The sequence below is a fragment of the Staurois parvus genome, unplaced genomic scaffold, assembly GCF_062004578.1.
Source record: "Staurois parvus isolate SC_StPar_1 unplaced genomic scaffold, SC_StPar_1.0 ptg000712l, whole genome shotgun sequence".
Lineage (NCBI taxonomy): Eukaryota > Metazoa > Chordata > Amphibia > Anura > Ranidae > Staurois > Staurois parvus.
In genome coordinates, this window is record NW_028318508.1 from 288,858 (window position 1) to 303,392 (window position 14,535).

Here is a 14,535-nt window from a genome sequence, read left to right on the forward strand (position 1 = left end):
TATACGTATTATTACAATTTATTCATATCTTATTGTTTACTTATACAGTATCATCTGTAATAATATTGGTGACAAGACAACTTTTTTGTTCACCCCTTGGTGGCAGTGGCGGGGCAGCTCCAGGAGACGACGGAGCGGCGGTCGTTTCTCCTCGTTTCTCTCTTTTTTCCCCACTTCTGTCATGAGAGGATTATGGAATCACTGGCTACATTCACTTAATAGGCAAGTATGTAGATAACAATCCAATTTTCTTTATATCACAGGACACAGAGCAGGGTATTCATGACTATGTGGGATGTCCCAAAGCAATAAAGACATTTTGAGCAGATGTGGCACCATGATAGCAACCAACAATCCCACAAAACCTTACTTATCCACTCGCAAGACGCTGCGACCAAAGGCCTCTGTAGCTCTAACATCCACCTGGTAGAACCTTGTGAGTGTGAGAACTGAAGCCCAGGTAGCGGCCTTGCAAATATGAGCAACTGACGCCTGATGGTGGATTGCCCAAGATGTCCCCACATTCCTGGTAGCATGTGCTCTTACCCGAAAGGGTGGGACCTTACCTTTCAAACCATAGGCGTGAATGCTCAACTGGCGAATCCAATGCAAAGTAGTTGCTTTGGATGCCATCTGCCGCTTCCTGGAGCCATCAGGCAGCACAAAAAAAGCATCCAACTTCCTGACCTGCACCATCGACTTCAGGAAGACCCATATAGCGCGTACCATATCCAAGGTATGCAAAGATCTCCCCCTTGTCGACTATGGCCTAGGAAAAAATAAAGGCAGAACAATGTTCTGATTGGGATGAAAACAAGAAACCACCATTGGTAAAAATATATGAATAAATAAGAGACGGTCGAGGTCACAATGCCACCCTATCTTGATGCAAAATCAGAAAAGGTGCTTTACAAGAAAGAGCTACCAGCTCTGACACCCTTCTCGTGAAAGTGATTGTCACTAGGAACAAAACCTTCCAGGTCAACAGGACCAGAGGAATCTCTCTAATAGGCTCACACAGTGGTCTCTGCAAAACCTCCAAGACTAAGTTCAAGTCCCACGTACATAAAGGCAGCCTAACAAGTGGAGCCAAAACCATTACTCCTTGCAAAAAAGTAAAAACTAGAGAGAGAGCGGCAATAGGCCTCTGGCACAAAATAGCCAAAGCTGAAACCTGGCCTTTAACAGTACCAATGGCCTGATTGAAGAAATGACAGCATCCTACCAATCAAATATTTCCGTAGATGCCATTTCCTTGCCTCACACTAGGTACTGTAAGCTTTCCAAGTTCTGTAGTAAATGTTCCTAGAAACCATCTTTCTAGCACCCAACAGAATGGGAATGAGAGAATCCGATACCCCCCCCCCCCCCCCCCATCATTTAGGATCTGGCTTTCAATAGCCATGCTGTCAAATTTAGTGACCATAAAGCTGGGTGCAATATAGGACCTTGAAAGAGCAGGTATGGCCTAAATGGCAGGGACAAAGGCCCATCCACTGCCAGTCCCACTATATCTGTGTACCAGGCCCTCCTGGGCCAGGCCAGGGCAATCAGAATCACCAGAACAGACTCCTCCCGATTTCCTGCATGGGAGACGTGGCAACAGCTATGCCGGAGAAAAAGCATAGATTAGGGAAAACTGACTCCAAGGAATCACTAAATCATCCACCCCTGCCACACGAGGGTCCCTCATTCTGGACACAAACAGGTCAACTTTGTTGTTAAACCTGGATGCCAACAGATATATGTTTGGGCAACCCCATCACTGGCAGATTGCCCAGAAAACCTCGGGATGCAGTGTCCATTCTCCCGGGAATCAACAGTAGGCGGCTGAGATAATCCACCTGCCAATTCTCTACGCTCGGAATGAACACTGCTGACAAACTTGGCACATAACTTTCTGCTATGGTCAGAATGTAATTCACCTACTCTTGAGCCCTCCGGCTCCTGGTACATCCCTGATGGTTGATGTATGTCACTGCCGTGGCAATTTCTGACTGAATCCTTACTGGCCAGACCTGAAGCCTGAATGTCCAATACCTCAGAGAAAGCCTCTCTGCCCAAAGTTACAGGACATTGATGGATAGAACCCTTTCTCTTGGAAGCCATGTTCCCTGAACAGTGGCCTCCTCCAGGACAGCCTCCCATCCCGAGAAACTGGCATCAGTTGTAACCACCTTCCACACCACCAGCTAAAAGGATCTCCCTTTCTCCAAATTCTGAGTTGCCAACCACAAATTCAGGTTCTGCAGTACCTTGGGAAAGAGAGACATGGAAATCCAGGGCTGGAACTGATAGTCTTGTTCCAGACAGAATTTTCTTTTGCAGTGGTCTGGAGTGAAATTGCGCATAGCGTACTGATTCGAATGAGGACACCATCTTCCCCAGCAATCTCATACAGAGGCGAATTAAAGGATACATCTTGGCCCTTAAACTGCAGACCTGGTCTCTCAGGGCGCAGAAATACCTCTGCCTGCACCGTGTCTAGGATCATCCTCAAATATTCCAGGCTCTGTACTGGCTCCAGGGTAGATTTTTCAAAGTTGAGCACCCAGCCCAGTTGTTCCAGAACCTGAACTGTAAGGGCCACATCCTGCTCCAGACTTGGCACCACCCAACCTCTCAGCAACAGATCATTGAGATAACCTATGACTGATATCTCTTGAGTTCTGAGCAGCCCCAAAAACGGTGCCAGAACCATCATAAACACTCGAGGAGCTGTGGCCAGCCCAAACGGCACAGCTATGAATTGGAAATGCCGAACTCCTACTGCAAAGCACAGAAGTTTTTGGTGAGAACTGAATATTGGCACATTCAGGTATGCGTCCTTGATATCCATGGGCGCTAAAAAAAATCTCCTTCCTGCACTAATGCCGTTACTGACCGGACGGATTCCATCTGAAAGGATCGGACATTTAGAAACGAATTTAGAGTCTTGAGGTCCAAAATGGGCCTTACATCCCCATTTGGCTTTGGGACTATAAACAGGTTTGAATAAAACCTTTGAAACTTCTCGTCCATTGGAACTTTCGTGATCACCACCTGAGACAACTGGTGATCAAGTGCCTGCAACAGCCCTCTTCTTTTTCTGGATTCATAGGTACATTTGACTGTATGAACCTGCGGAGGAGGGAAGACCTGAAACTCTAGTCTGTACCCCAGAGAAATCGTAGCAATGACCCACTTCTCCTGAATTGGAGTCTTCCAGACAGTTGCAAAGTTCAAAAGCCTTCCACCCACCCAAACAAGTGGGGGCTCTCATTCAGGTGGGCTTAGCATCTGTCTTAGCTGATTTTTGCACCCAGGGTCTCCTTGGGTTCTGACCTTGCGCCCTACCCCTAGAGGCTGGGGCCTGCGCACGACAAAACAACTGTCTGGTAGATAAGGGACCAGCCACCAAAGCCCCTGATCCCTTAAAAGAAGAGCTTGGATTGCCTTTTAAAAAGGCAACAGAGAAGTCTTTCCTCCTGAAATCTTTTGAAAATATTTATTCCAAATCCTCCCCAAACAGTTGCTCTCCCTGAAAGGGAAAACCTGCCTACAATTTCTTGCACAGCAGTTCTGCCGATTAACTCTTCGGCCACAAACCCCTACGCATGTGAACTGATAAGAGGGCCATGCGAGAAATTTGATGAATTGAATCCTTAACAGCATCTACCGCAAAACATAAAGCGCATGGAACATCCTCCAAATCCTCGGCCAAGCCTACTCCCTGCACTGATGGCCCTTCCAGCAACCGTTTAACATGGTTCGAGACACTGGCAGACACCAATAGCTGCTACTGCTGGCTGAGTTGCTGGCCCTGCCAGAGAGAAGGAGCTGCAGCAGCCCCACGTGTGCCCAGGAATTCTGGATACATAAATACAAATGGCCGATTTCCTCTTTCGGCTGTTATTGCACATGCGGGTAACCACCGAGCACACGCCTTCTGGCTGCAGCTAGTTGGCTCTCCATCAGGCTGCTCCCCCTAGAGGCACCAAAAAGAAGACCAGGCAGGCTTAAGTACAATGAAGCACTCCCCCTAATGGCAACCTTCGCCAACAAGGGAAAACAGTATCTTTGTTTTCCCTCCATTTTCCTTCTTTAAAAGATAAAAAGAGAGTAAATCTTACCATTACCGCTGCAGAACTCAGCCTTACACCTTGAGTCCAACCTTCACCCATCACGGCGGGCCCTGTCACGTAGACCTTCAAGGGCTCGGTGCCCATGCTGTGGGGCCACTGCCTTGGACCTGTACAGCCCTCTGCTGGAAAACACCTTGGTCAGACTCAGTACTGCACAGGGTTCTATTTACACAGAGTCCAGCACCTAATGGCTGAATTACAGGCAAAACCCCAAGGATTCTTCTTATCCAACGAGGCTTGGGTACCATGCATTTTGGCTAACAGCATTCCGATTGGATCTGATTAAAGTCCATGATTCTCAGAGGAACCATCTCAGACCATATGTATGATCCAGAAGCACAAGCAACACCTTCAGTGACCATCCACCTTACAGACAATGGTGAAAAAACTGAGGTATTTCCTTTGTAGGAGGGGTTATATAGGAGAGGACTCCTCTCTCATTGGTTGGCCAGTGCCCATTCACCTATAGGTGGCATATAATCCACATAGTCATGAAGAGACTGCTCTGTGTCAATAAAGAAAAATACAGTTCCATCATCAATATACATAAAAAGGAGGGATACTGTAAATTAAACAGTGTGTGTTTAGTATCACTTTAACACTTTTGGAATAAGCGATACTCACTCTGAAAAATAATCCATAAACTGTTGGGGATTCTCTGAAGCAAGCAGCAGCTGTCTCTGGTGAGATTCTGACAAGCAGTGACATTTGAAGCCATTCTTCAATAAAGAAAAAAAAATCATTATAAATATGGAATCACATCTTTTCAAAATGATCTAGGATGCAATAAAGAACATTTCTACAAATATTTTTTTAAAATCCATATTGTTTTGTAAAAAACAAACAAAAAAAAGATTAACTAGCCAGACATACTCAGTGATGAATAAATCATTTACATCCAAAATGACAAGAGTAAGCCACTATGAAAGTGTTAGGTATTTGAATTTTCTATAAACAAATGGTAAATACATTGGCACTGGTGTATCTAAACAGCTCAGAGACCAACGACATTACAAACACAGCCATTGACCTGTGTCCATTATGTACCGACAACTAACTGAAGGTGTTATCTCTTTAGGTTTTCCTCCTGGTTCTTAACTGTGTTCTTGTCATATGAAAGAATCAAACTGAATAGGTATAAAATTAAAGTTCCACTCCATAATACTCCAGATATAAGTTTATTCCAAAGACTAATTATTAGGCTGCTTTCACACCAAGGATTTTTTGTGTTCAAAAAAAGCACAACAAAAGCTCATAAAAAATGCTTCCCTATGTAAATGTACGTTTTCACAACTTTTCTGCATCATCCCGTTACTATTTCTAGAGCCAGCGGTCAGCTTTCTTATAAAAGCAATACTAGTGGCTAATTAGCCACTGGATTGCTTTTACAAGCAGTGGGAGGGGAAGACCCCCCTCCCGTGGCTCTCTCGTACCACCAGGAGACCCGAGCAACCAGTCGGTGGTTCCAGCGGCTGATTAGCGAGGTAATCAGAGACCAGAACAATTTCCGTTTTGCTGGATGTAATTAGCACTATTTTTTCACCATTAGGAAGGCATCTGATCACACTGATCTGTGGTCAGATGCTGTGAAGGGCAGATGAGAGATCTGGAGTCTAATAGGCCCCGGAATTTTTAGTAAACAGTACCTGTCACTGTCTATTGTTATCACAGGGGATATCTGTATCCTCTGTGATAACAATAAGTGAAAGAAAAATAAATCAACAGTGTAAAAATAAAATAAATTATTAAAAAAAAAACATTAAAGCACCTCTGTTCCCGCATGCTTGCGCACAACTCAATTCTGCGCGTGCACAAACAGCGATCGTCCCACATGTGTGAGGTATTTCTGTGAACATCAGATCATAGGCAGTAATTCTAGCATGAGACCTCCTGTGTAAATCTAAAGTGGTAACCTGTAAAAGCTTTTAAAGCGTCACCTATGGATATTAACAAGTCACTATGGCACCGTTGCACGGGCATGCGTAGTTTTAACCATTTGACTACCGGGCACTTATACCCCCTTCCTGCCAAGGCCAATTTCCAGCTTTCAGCGCTGTCGCACTTTGAATGACAATTGCGCAGTCATGCAACACTGTACTCATACAAAATTTTTATCATTTTTTTGAGACAGATAGAGCTTTATTTTGGTAGTGTTTAATCACCTCTGGGTTTTTTATTTTTTGCTAAACAAACCAAAAACAACTGAAAATTTTGAAAACAAAATGTTTTTTCTTAGCTTTTGTTATAAAATTTTGTAAATAAGGGATTTTTTTCCTTCACTGATGTGCGCTAATGAGGCTGCAGTGATGGGCACTGATAAGTGTCACTGGTAGGTGGCACTGATAGGCATCACTGATGGGCACTGAAAGGCAGCACTCATATGGCATTGATAGGCGGCACCGATATGTGGCACTGATGTGCAATGATATGTGGCATTGATGTGGCACTGGCAGGTGGCATTGATGAGCACTGACAGGTGGCACTGATGGGGCTACACTGATCATCAGTGCTCTAATGATCAGTGTACATGTCCCCTCTGAGGAATGCAGATTACCGGATCTCCTCTCGAGCTGTCAGCGTGACAGCTCCTGAGGAGAGAAATGCCGATAACCGGCATTTCCTTATTTACATGCAATCAGCTGTGATTGGAAACAGCTGATCACATGACCCAGCTGTCATCTTTGGCTCTTTCCGTTGATCGGTGATCCGCTGTGTCCTAGGGACACAGCGTACTACCGATCGCCACGCAGTCAGAGTGGTTAGAGTGAGAGGACGACACATGACCTCCTCCCAGAACGAGAGAACCTCCTTGCGCCCGTCATTGTCTTATATGGCAGGCGGGAGACGGTTAAAGTGTGGCATGTTTGGTGTCTAGTTACTCAATGTAACATCATCTTTAAATGTTACCAAACAATTGGGTATTATATTGTGTTTTTGTGCTTCCAAATTCAAAAAAGTGTTTTTTTGTTTTTTTTTAAATTGCGGTTTAATAACCGCTGTGCAAATACTGTGCAACATAAAAAATGGCAACACCCACCATTTTATTCTCTAGGGCAGGGCTTGAGAAATTTGCTTTGAATCTAGGAGCCAGCTGAAAAAGTTAGGAGCCAGTTTTGGTTTTTTTAGTAAAACATGGGTTGTCAGCACCTGGGGCAAGGCAACTTATGGGCATCAAGCTTCAGGCGATCTGATTTGCCGTGCGACAATCACAGCAAAACCGCACCACGTTTTAGGTGCCATTGAAAATACCTGCATTGTGCGACCACAGCGATTCTGCTGTGACCCCAAAACGCCCAGGTGTGCCCTGGTTCACACATATGCGATTCTGGATGCATTCTCAAACTCACAGAGTCGCATGACAGGCTAGATATTATGTGTCCCTATAGAGGTGGTTCTCACAGATGCGATATACATGCATTGGGTTTTGAGTGCCATTATGAAAAGGGTCCTGTGCGAGTTTGTAGCAGTGCGTTCCAGACTTGCAAGTGATAAAGTGGCATGCAGAGAAGTGTTCACATAGGTTTGCTATTGATAGGAGTTTTTGCACTGAAGTCAATGGGAGGCGCTTTTGCATTGAAGTCAATGGAAGGCAGTGTGTGCGCCCAGGCGCCAGGATGTAATTTCTAGTCCCCATGGCGACCTGGCTCCTGGGATTTGTCGAGCCCTGCTCTAGGGTCTCTGCTTTAAAAAAATATATATAATATTTGGGGGGGTAGTTTTCTAGCAAAAAATAAAGATTTTTACATGTAAACAAAAAGTGTCAGAAAAGGCTTGGTCTGCAAGTGGTCAAACAGCGTGTTGGCACAACCACACAGTAGTACAGGTAGGGTAAACCAGGCAACATATTGCCTCCTCACTGCCTGTCAATCTGAAGAGCAATCCAAGCGTGAATCGCTTTCACAGGCACAGCAGTCCCAGTCACTTATGGATTCTTATACTATTAACTCGGCGAGTAACGTTTTCTAAACACACCTCAAATGCGCTGTAAACGCCGCCAGGGAATTTGTGGTGTGTTCAAACTGACTTGAATGGAGGTGTTTAAGAAGCAGTCAAGCCAGCCATCCAACCTCTACATGGCAGAGAAATGTAAGATTGGCGATATGCAAAGTGGCATGCCCATGTGAACAACACTATGCGCTGCAATGCATATAACTGACACAGAGCGTTGGCAGGCATTAGAGAGGCTTCAAAAACAGATAAGACTGAGTGTACACTGAGCCTGACGGTGTACATAGACTTTAACTGGATTCATGCATGCTGTGACCCCAACACACGATTCTACAACACTTCCTGTATACAGAGCTCGGCTCATCTCAGCCCCATACTGTGTGTGATACAACCAGCCTCGGAGCCCGGCCCGGCATCTCCTCCAATGTCCTCACCTCGTCCCGGCACTGTTTCTGGCACATCTGGCAGTACCATCGCAGCTTCTGCAGACCCTTCGATTTGATGCGATTAGCGATCGCCTTTGGAGTGAGGAAATCCGCCTTCCCCATCCCGACCACACTGCCTGCCGGGGTCCGATCCTAGAACCTGACGTAAGATGTGGTTCCCCAGCGTCACCGCGCACAGAACGGGCAGAGGACACGTTTCCTTCCGCCCTGCTCTAGTGCACGTGTAGCGGCCATGTTTGAAAAGGGCAGTACTAAATCTAGGGTTATGTGCTTTTCTTTTAAGTAGAGAGTATTAAAGAACAACTTCATATTGAGACAAATGCGTTATAGTTTTGCATGACAGTGCACTGAAAATGTGCAAAAATATTGCAGTAACAGTATCTGCTCAGAGACCTAAAAAATAATTTCCCCACCTGCAAAACTGCCTCATGTGCACACTTGAAGACCAAGCCTTATCTGACACTTTTTGTTTAACTTAAAAAATCATTATATTTACTAGAAAATTGCTTAGAGCCATCAAACCTTATATACTACTAAGCAACTTATTCACTCCCGTGTTATCTCGCCTTGACTTTTGTAACTCCCTTCTCACAGGCCTACCTACTCGCAGGCTATCCCCTCTTCAGTCTGTCATGAATGCTGCTGCCAGACCAGGGGCAGACTGACAACTCATGGGGCCCTCGGGCAATAGGGGATCATGGGGCCCCTGTGTCCTTGCCCACATTCAAAAAAAAGCCTATAAAAAGGTACCAGGGGCATTTTATGGGGCCCCCTACCAGCCCCCAGGCACTCAGGCAGTGCCCGAGTGCTCGAATGGTCAGGCCACCCCTGTGCCAGGCTCATCCACGTTACTAACCGTTCCGTATCTGCCATCCGTCTCTGCCGCCAATCCCTCCACTGGCTTCCCATTGCCCAACGGATAAAATTCAAAACATTAACAATAACATATAAAGCCATTTATAACTCTGCCCCAAATTACATCACCAATCTTGTCTCCAAATATCACCCAAACCATCCTCTCCGCTCCTCCCACAATCTCCTGCTCTCTAGCTCCCTTGTCTCCTCCTCCCATGCTCATTTCCAGGACTTCTCCAGAGCCTCCCCCATCCTCGGGAACTCTCTACCCCAATTTATCAGACTATCGCCTACTCTGCTCACTTGTAGTCGATCTCTGAAAACCTATCTCTTCAGGGAAGCCTATCCTGCCCTCAGCTAATCGTGGAATCTTCTACTCCTCCTACCAGTCTATCCCCCACAGTTACTACCTTTTGTATCACTAGCCCCTCCCTCTTCGATTGTAAGCTCCAAGGAGCAGGACCCTCCTAACCCTCTTGTATTGAACTGTATTGTTACTGTATTGTCTCCCATTATAATGTAAAGCGCTGAGCAAACTATACATCCATATATATTAGCAAAGGCCCTAGTAAATAAAATCGTGGCTTTTTGCCTTTTTTTTTACATCACACTGTATTTGCACAGCAGTACACCCAAAATATTTTGGGAAAAAACACACTTTCATGAACTTTAATGCACACAAACACAATATAATACCTAATTTTTTAGGGGGTAAAATGTTAAATACGGCGCTATGCCGCCTAAGTAGATACCAAAGATGTCACGCTATAATATTGCACACGCAAGCACTCAGTACCCCATTAGAAGGCTCTCATGGTGTGGAACAATGGAAAGATCCAGAACTTTGTATTTTGTATTGTTAACATTAGCTGACACTGCGTGATTTTTTTTTTTATACTTAGCACTTCTACTAAAATGTACGGTACCTTACTCATATTCAAATCCAAGTTCTTTTTATAATTTTGTACTCTGTTGTATTTGTTTGAAATACAATAAAAAAAAAAACATTGAAAAGAAAATTGCGCGTGCTTGTGGAATGGTGCCAAACTACGGTATTTAAAAATCTCCATAGAAAACGCTTTATAAACCTTTACACGGCGATAACTCACATGTGTGGTGCAATCACACCCTGTTTGAAAAGTAACATTTTAATCAATATCTCAATGAACATAAGAACAATTTCCAAAATTTTGACAAAACTGAGTTCTATCACTTGTTTAGCGCAATACATGAAAGTAAGATTAATAATATAACTTAGATTACAAAATCTTCAGTTTTACTCAAATTAGTTGATGCAAAAATAAATACTCCCCCCAACAAAAACTACATCATCTAGTACTTTGTATGACCTCCATGATTTGCAAGGACAGCACTAAGTCTTCTCGGCATGGAATGAACAAGCTGGCGACATATTGCAACATTGATCTTTTTCCATTCTTCAAGAATGATCTCCTTTAGAGTCTTTATACTGGATGGAGAGTGATGCTCAACTTGTCTCCTCAGAATTCCTCATAGGTATTTGATTGGATTTAGATCAGGAGATTGGATTCAGATCAGGAGACATACTTGACCACTGAATCACTTTCACCCTGTTCTTTTTCAGAAATGCAACCAGGGGAGCACATAAGGGGAGGTCAGGGGGGTCTGAACCCCCCCCCATAAAAGAGTTGCCAACCATCCTTGCAGCCCTCAAAATTTCCAGTCGCCTGCGGAGTGGAAATAAGGTGGGGGCGAGAACTGAAGGGATTATGGGTGTGTGGGAGGGGTGGCGGTGGGGGCAGTGACAAGCAGCAATCTCCTGTACTCCTGTATGGCTTTCAATGAAGCAGCTGGAAGTCACATCTCCTCCTCTCCCTCCTGTGGCTTCCAGCTGCTTCATTGAAAGCCATACAGGAGATTGCTGCTTGTCACCACCCCCACCACTGCACAGAACATACCTGATCGTTCCGTTTTTCTTTCTACCCCCCCTTCCCCCCCGCTGTTTTCCTCTCAGTGCCTAGCTCCTCCCTCCATCCTCCGCACCAATAGGAGAAGAAGGAAGAGAGGCTGGATCGCTCTGCCTCCCCCTGTGCCCACCCACACTCCAGTCCATGCAGCTTCAGAGGAGGTGTGAATTGAAATTGAACACAGCAGCCAAAAGCTCTGGAGCATCTGAATGAGTCATGTCAGTCCAACCTACCTTTCTTCCACCCACCCCTCCCTTCCTTCCTTCTTTCCACCTACCCCTCCCTCCCTCCCTTCCTTCCACCCACCTTTCCTTCCTTCCACCCACCACTCCCTTCCTTCCATTCACCCACCCCTTCCTTCCTTCCTTCCTTCCTTCCTTCCTTCCTTCCTTCCTTCCTTCCTTCCTTCCTTCCTTCCTTCCCTTCCTTCCCTTCCTTCCCTTCCTTCCTTCCCTTCCTTCCTTCCTTCCCTCCCTTCCTTCCATTCACCCCTTCCTTCCATCAACCAATGACTTTCCTCCACCAACCCCTTCCTTCCATCTTTCCACCCACCCCTTCCTTCCACCCACCCCTCCCTTCCTTCCTTCAATCCACCCCTTCCTTCCTTCCCCCCACCTTTCCTTCCACCCACCTTTCCTTCCTTCCACCCACCCCTCGCTTCCTTTCTTCCACCCACCCTCCCTTCCTTGTATCCACCCCTTCCTTCCTTCCATCCACCCCTTCCTTCCTTCCATCCACCCTTCCTTCCTTCCACCCATCCCTCCCTTCCTTCTTTCCACCCACCCCTTCCTTTCTACCACTCCTTCCTTCCACCCACTTCTCCCTTCCTTCCTTCCTTCCTTCCTTCCTTCCTTCCTTCCTTCCTTCCTTCCTTCCTTCCTTCCTTCCTTCCTTCCTTCCTCCCTTTCCTTCCTTCCACCCCTCCCTTCCTTCCATCCACCCACCCCTTCCTTCCACCCCTCCCTTCCTTTCACCCACCCCTTCCTTCCTTCCACCCACCCCTTCCTTCCACCCACCCTTCCTTCCTTCCTTCCACCCACCCTTCCTTCATTCCACCCATCCATTCCTTCCACCCACCCCTCCCTTCCTTCCTTCCATCCACCCCTCTCTTCCTTCCTTCCACCCACCCCTCCCTTCCTTCCACCCACCCCTCACTTCCTTCCTTCCACCCACCCTTCCTTCCACCCACCCCTCCCTTCCTTCCTTCAATCCACCTCTTTCTTCCTACCTTCCACCCACCCTTCCTTCCCCCACCCCTCCCTTTCTTCCTTCCACCCACCCTTCCTTCCTCCCCCCCCTTCCTTCCTTCCCCCATCCCTCCCTTCCTTCCACCGACCCATCCCTTCCTTCCATCCACCCAACCACCCCTTCCTTCCTTCCAGTCCTCTCTTCTTCCTTCAAGGAGGAGAAGTTGGTGGGGGGAGCGGTAAAAAGGCAGCTCAGCTGCTAGCTGACCCCACCCCCTCAAAAAAAAAAATAGATCTAAAGCCCTGAATGCAACAGTGGCCTTTGATGTGTGTTTTAGATCATTGCCATGCTGGAGAAGTGCACGATGACCAAGGGCACCGAGTGATGGTAGCATCTTCTCTTTCAAAATAGAGCGGTACATCTGTGAATTCATGATATCATCAATGATATGCAGCTCCCCGACACCAGCAGCACTCATGCAGTCCCACAGAAGGACACTGCTACCGCCATATTTCACAGTATGCACCATGCATTCTTCTTTGTACTCCTCACCTTTGTGACGCCATACAGTTTTGAAGACATCAGTTCCAAAAACATCATCACTCCAGAGTACAGAGTCCCAGTAATCTTCCTTTTTTTTCAGCACGTGCCCTGGCAAATTCTAGGCACGTTTTTTGTGCATAGGCTTTAGGAGAGGTTTCCTTAGTGGATGACACCCATGCATGTCATTCCTCTGCAGTGTACGCCATATTGTGTCACATGAAACAATCACCCCAGTTTGGCTTTCTACTTTTCTAACTAACTGCAGTGAACTTGCATGTCCATTTTCTTCAACCCTTCTCATCAGAAAACGCTCCTATCGAGGTGTTAAGCTCAGTGGACGGCCTAGACTTCTCTGTGAGATGGTTGCAGTTCCATTTTTGTTAAATGTTTGTACCACGTTTGCTACAGTATTCTGATAAGTAAAGCTTTGCTGATGTTCTTATAGCCTTCATCTTTCTTGTGTCAAGAAATTATTTTCTTTCTCAAGCCTTTCTCCTCCATGTGGTGCCATTGCTGACAGCATGAAATGGGAAGGGGTTTTCTTTATTAAGTAATGCCCTTTTATAATCAACTGTCTGCTGGACACCTGTTTAATGAATAATAAATTTAGCTTTGCTCCTAAGACTTTCATTGGGGTGTATTCATTTTTGCAACATGGTCTTGAATGAATTTGTTAGGAAAAATACTTTTTTGTGTGTGAAAATTAACAAATCTTGTTTGCAATCAATGGCCCGCATGTGTGGGAGTATAGTTGTAGTATAGCGTCCTATAGAAAATGTTGATTCTGAAAGAAAAGTAAAGGTTTTCTGACAAATCTCTTGGGGTGTTCTCATTTATGCTGAGCACTCTACTGTACCGATGTATGATTCGCCTCTGCACGCGAGCATGGCGGTGGGGTACTTAAAAATATTTTTTCAATTTAATATTTTTTTAAACTGTTTCTTTACATTTTTTAGGACTCTTATTTCTGTCACAAGGAATGTAAGTATCCCTTGTGACAACAATAGGCAGTGACAGCTACTCTATGTGGAGAGATCGGGGGTCTATTAGACCCCAGACCTCTCCTCTGCCCTAAAAGCATCTGATCACATGAAGCTTGGTGTGATCAAATGCTTTTAAGATTTAAAAATGGTGCTGTTTACTTCTGTGGAAACCAGAAGTGGCAAGAATACTCATTGGTTCTGGTTTCCTGTATGATAGAGATTAGAGACCTTTCAGTCCTCCATTGGCTCTATGGTAAGCCAGTGGAACTGCCAGCTTCAGTTCTGGGATCTCTGGTGGGACAAAGATCCTGGAGAGGCACTGGCAGGTGGAGGGGTGACCCCTCCCGACGTCTGTAAAAGCAATTCAGCATATATTTAGCCTCTCTGTGGTCTTTTACAAAAAGGCCAGTCAAATAAAATCAGGACATACCACTTGAAACCCATATCATATTATCACGTAGCTGGTGAACACTGGGATATACCACTTGAAACGCATAACATA

At 45.6% G+C, this 14,535-nt stretch overlaps 1 protein-coding gene across 1 annotated transcript in view; it reads right to left on the bottom strand.

Annotated features, from left to right (window-relative positions):
• KIN (Kin17 DNA and RNA binding protein) overlaps positions 1–8,677 on the bottom strand; it is a 35,822-nt gene extending 27,145 nt beyond the window's left edge. Inside the window, exons 1-2 of the mRNA XM_089653429.1 lie at positions 8,507–8,677; positions 4,749–4,843 (exon numbers count right to left, since the gene is read on the bottom strand). Coding sequence (XP_089509555.1) covers positions 4,749–4,843; positions 8,507–8,620 — 209 coding nt within the window. The 5' untranslated portion in view covers positions 8,621–8,677. The remainder of the gene's footprint in view (positions 1–4,748; positions 4,844–8,506) is intronic.
• Between the last annotated feature and the right edge of the window lie 5,858 nt (positions 8,678–14,535).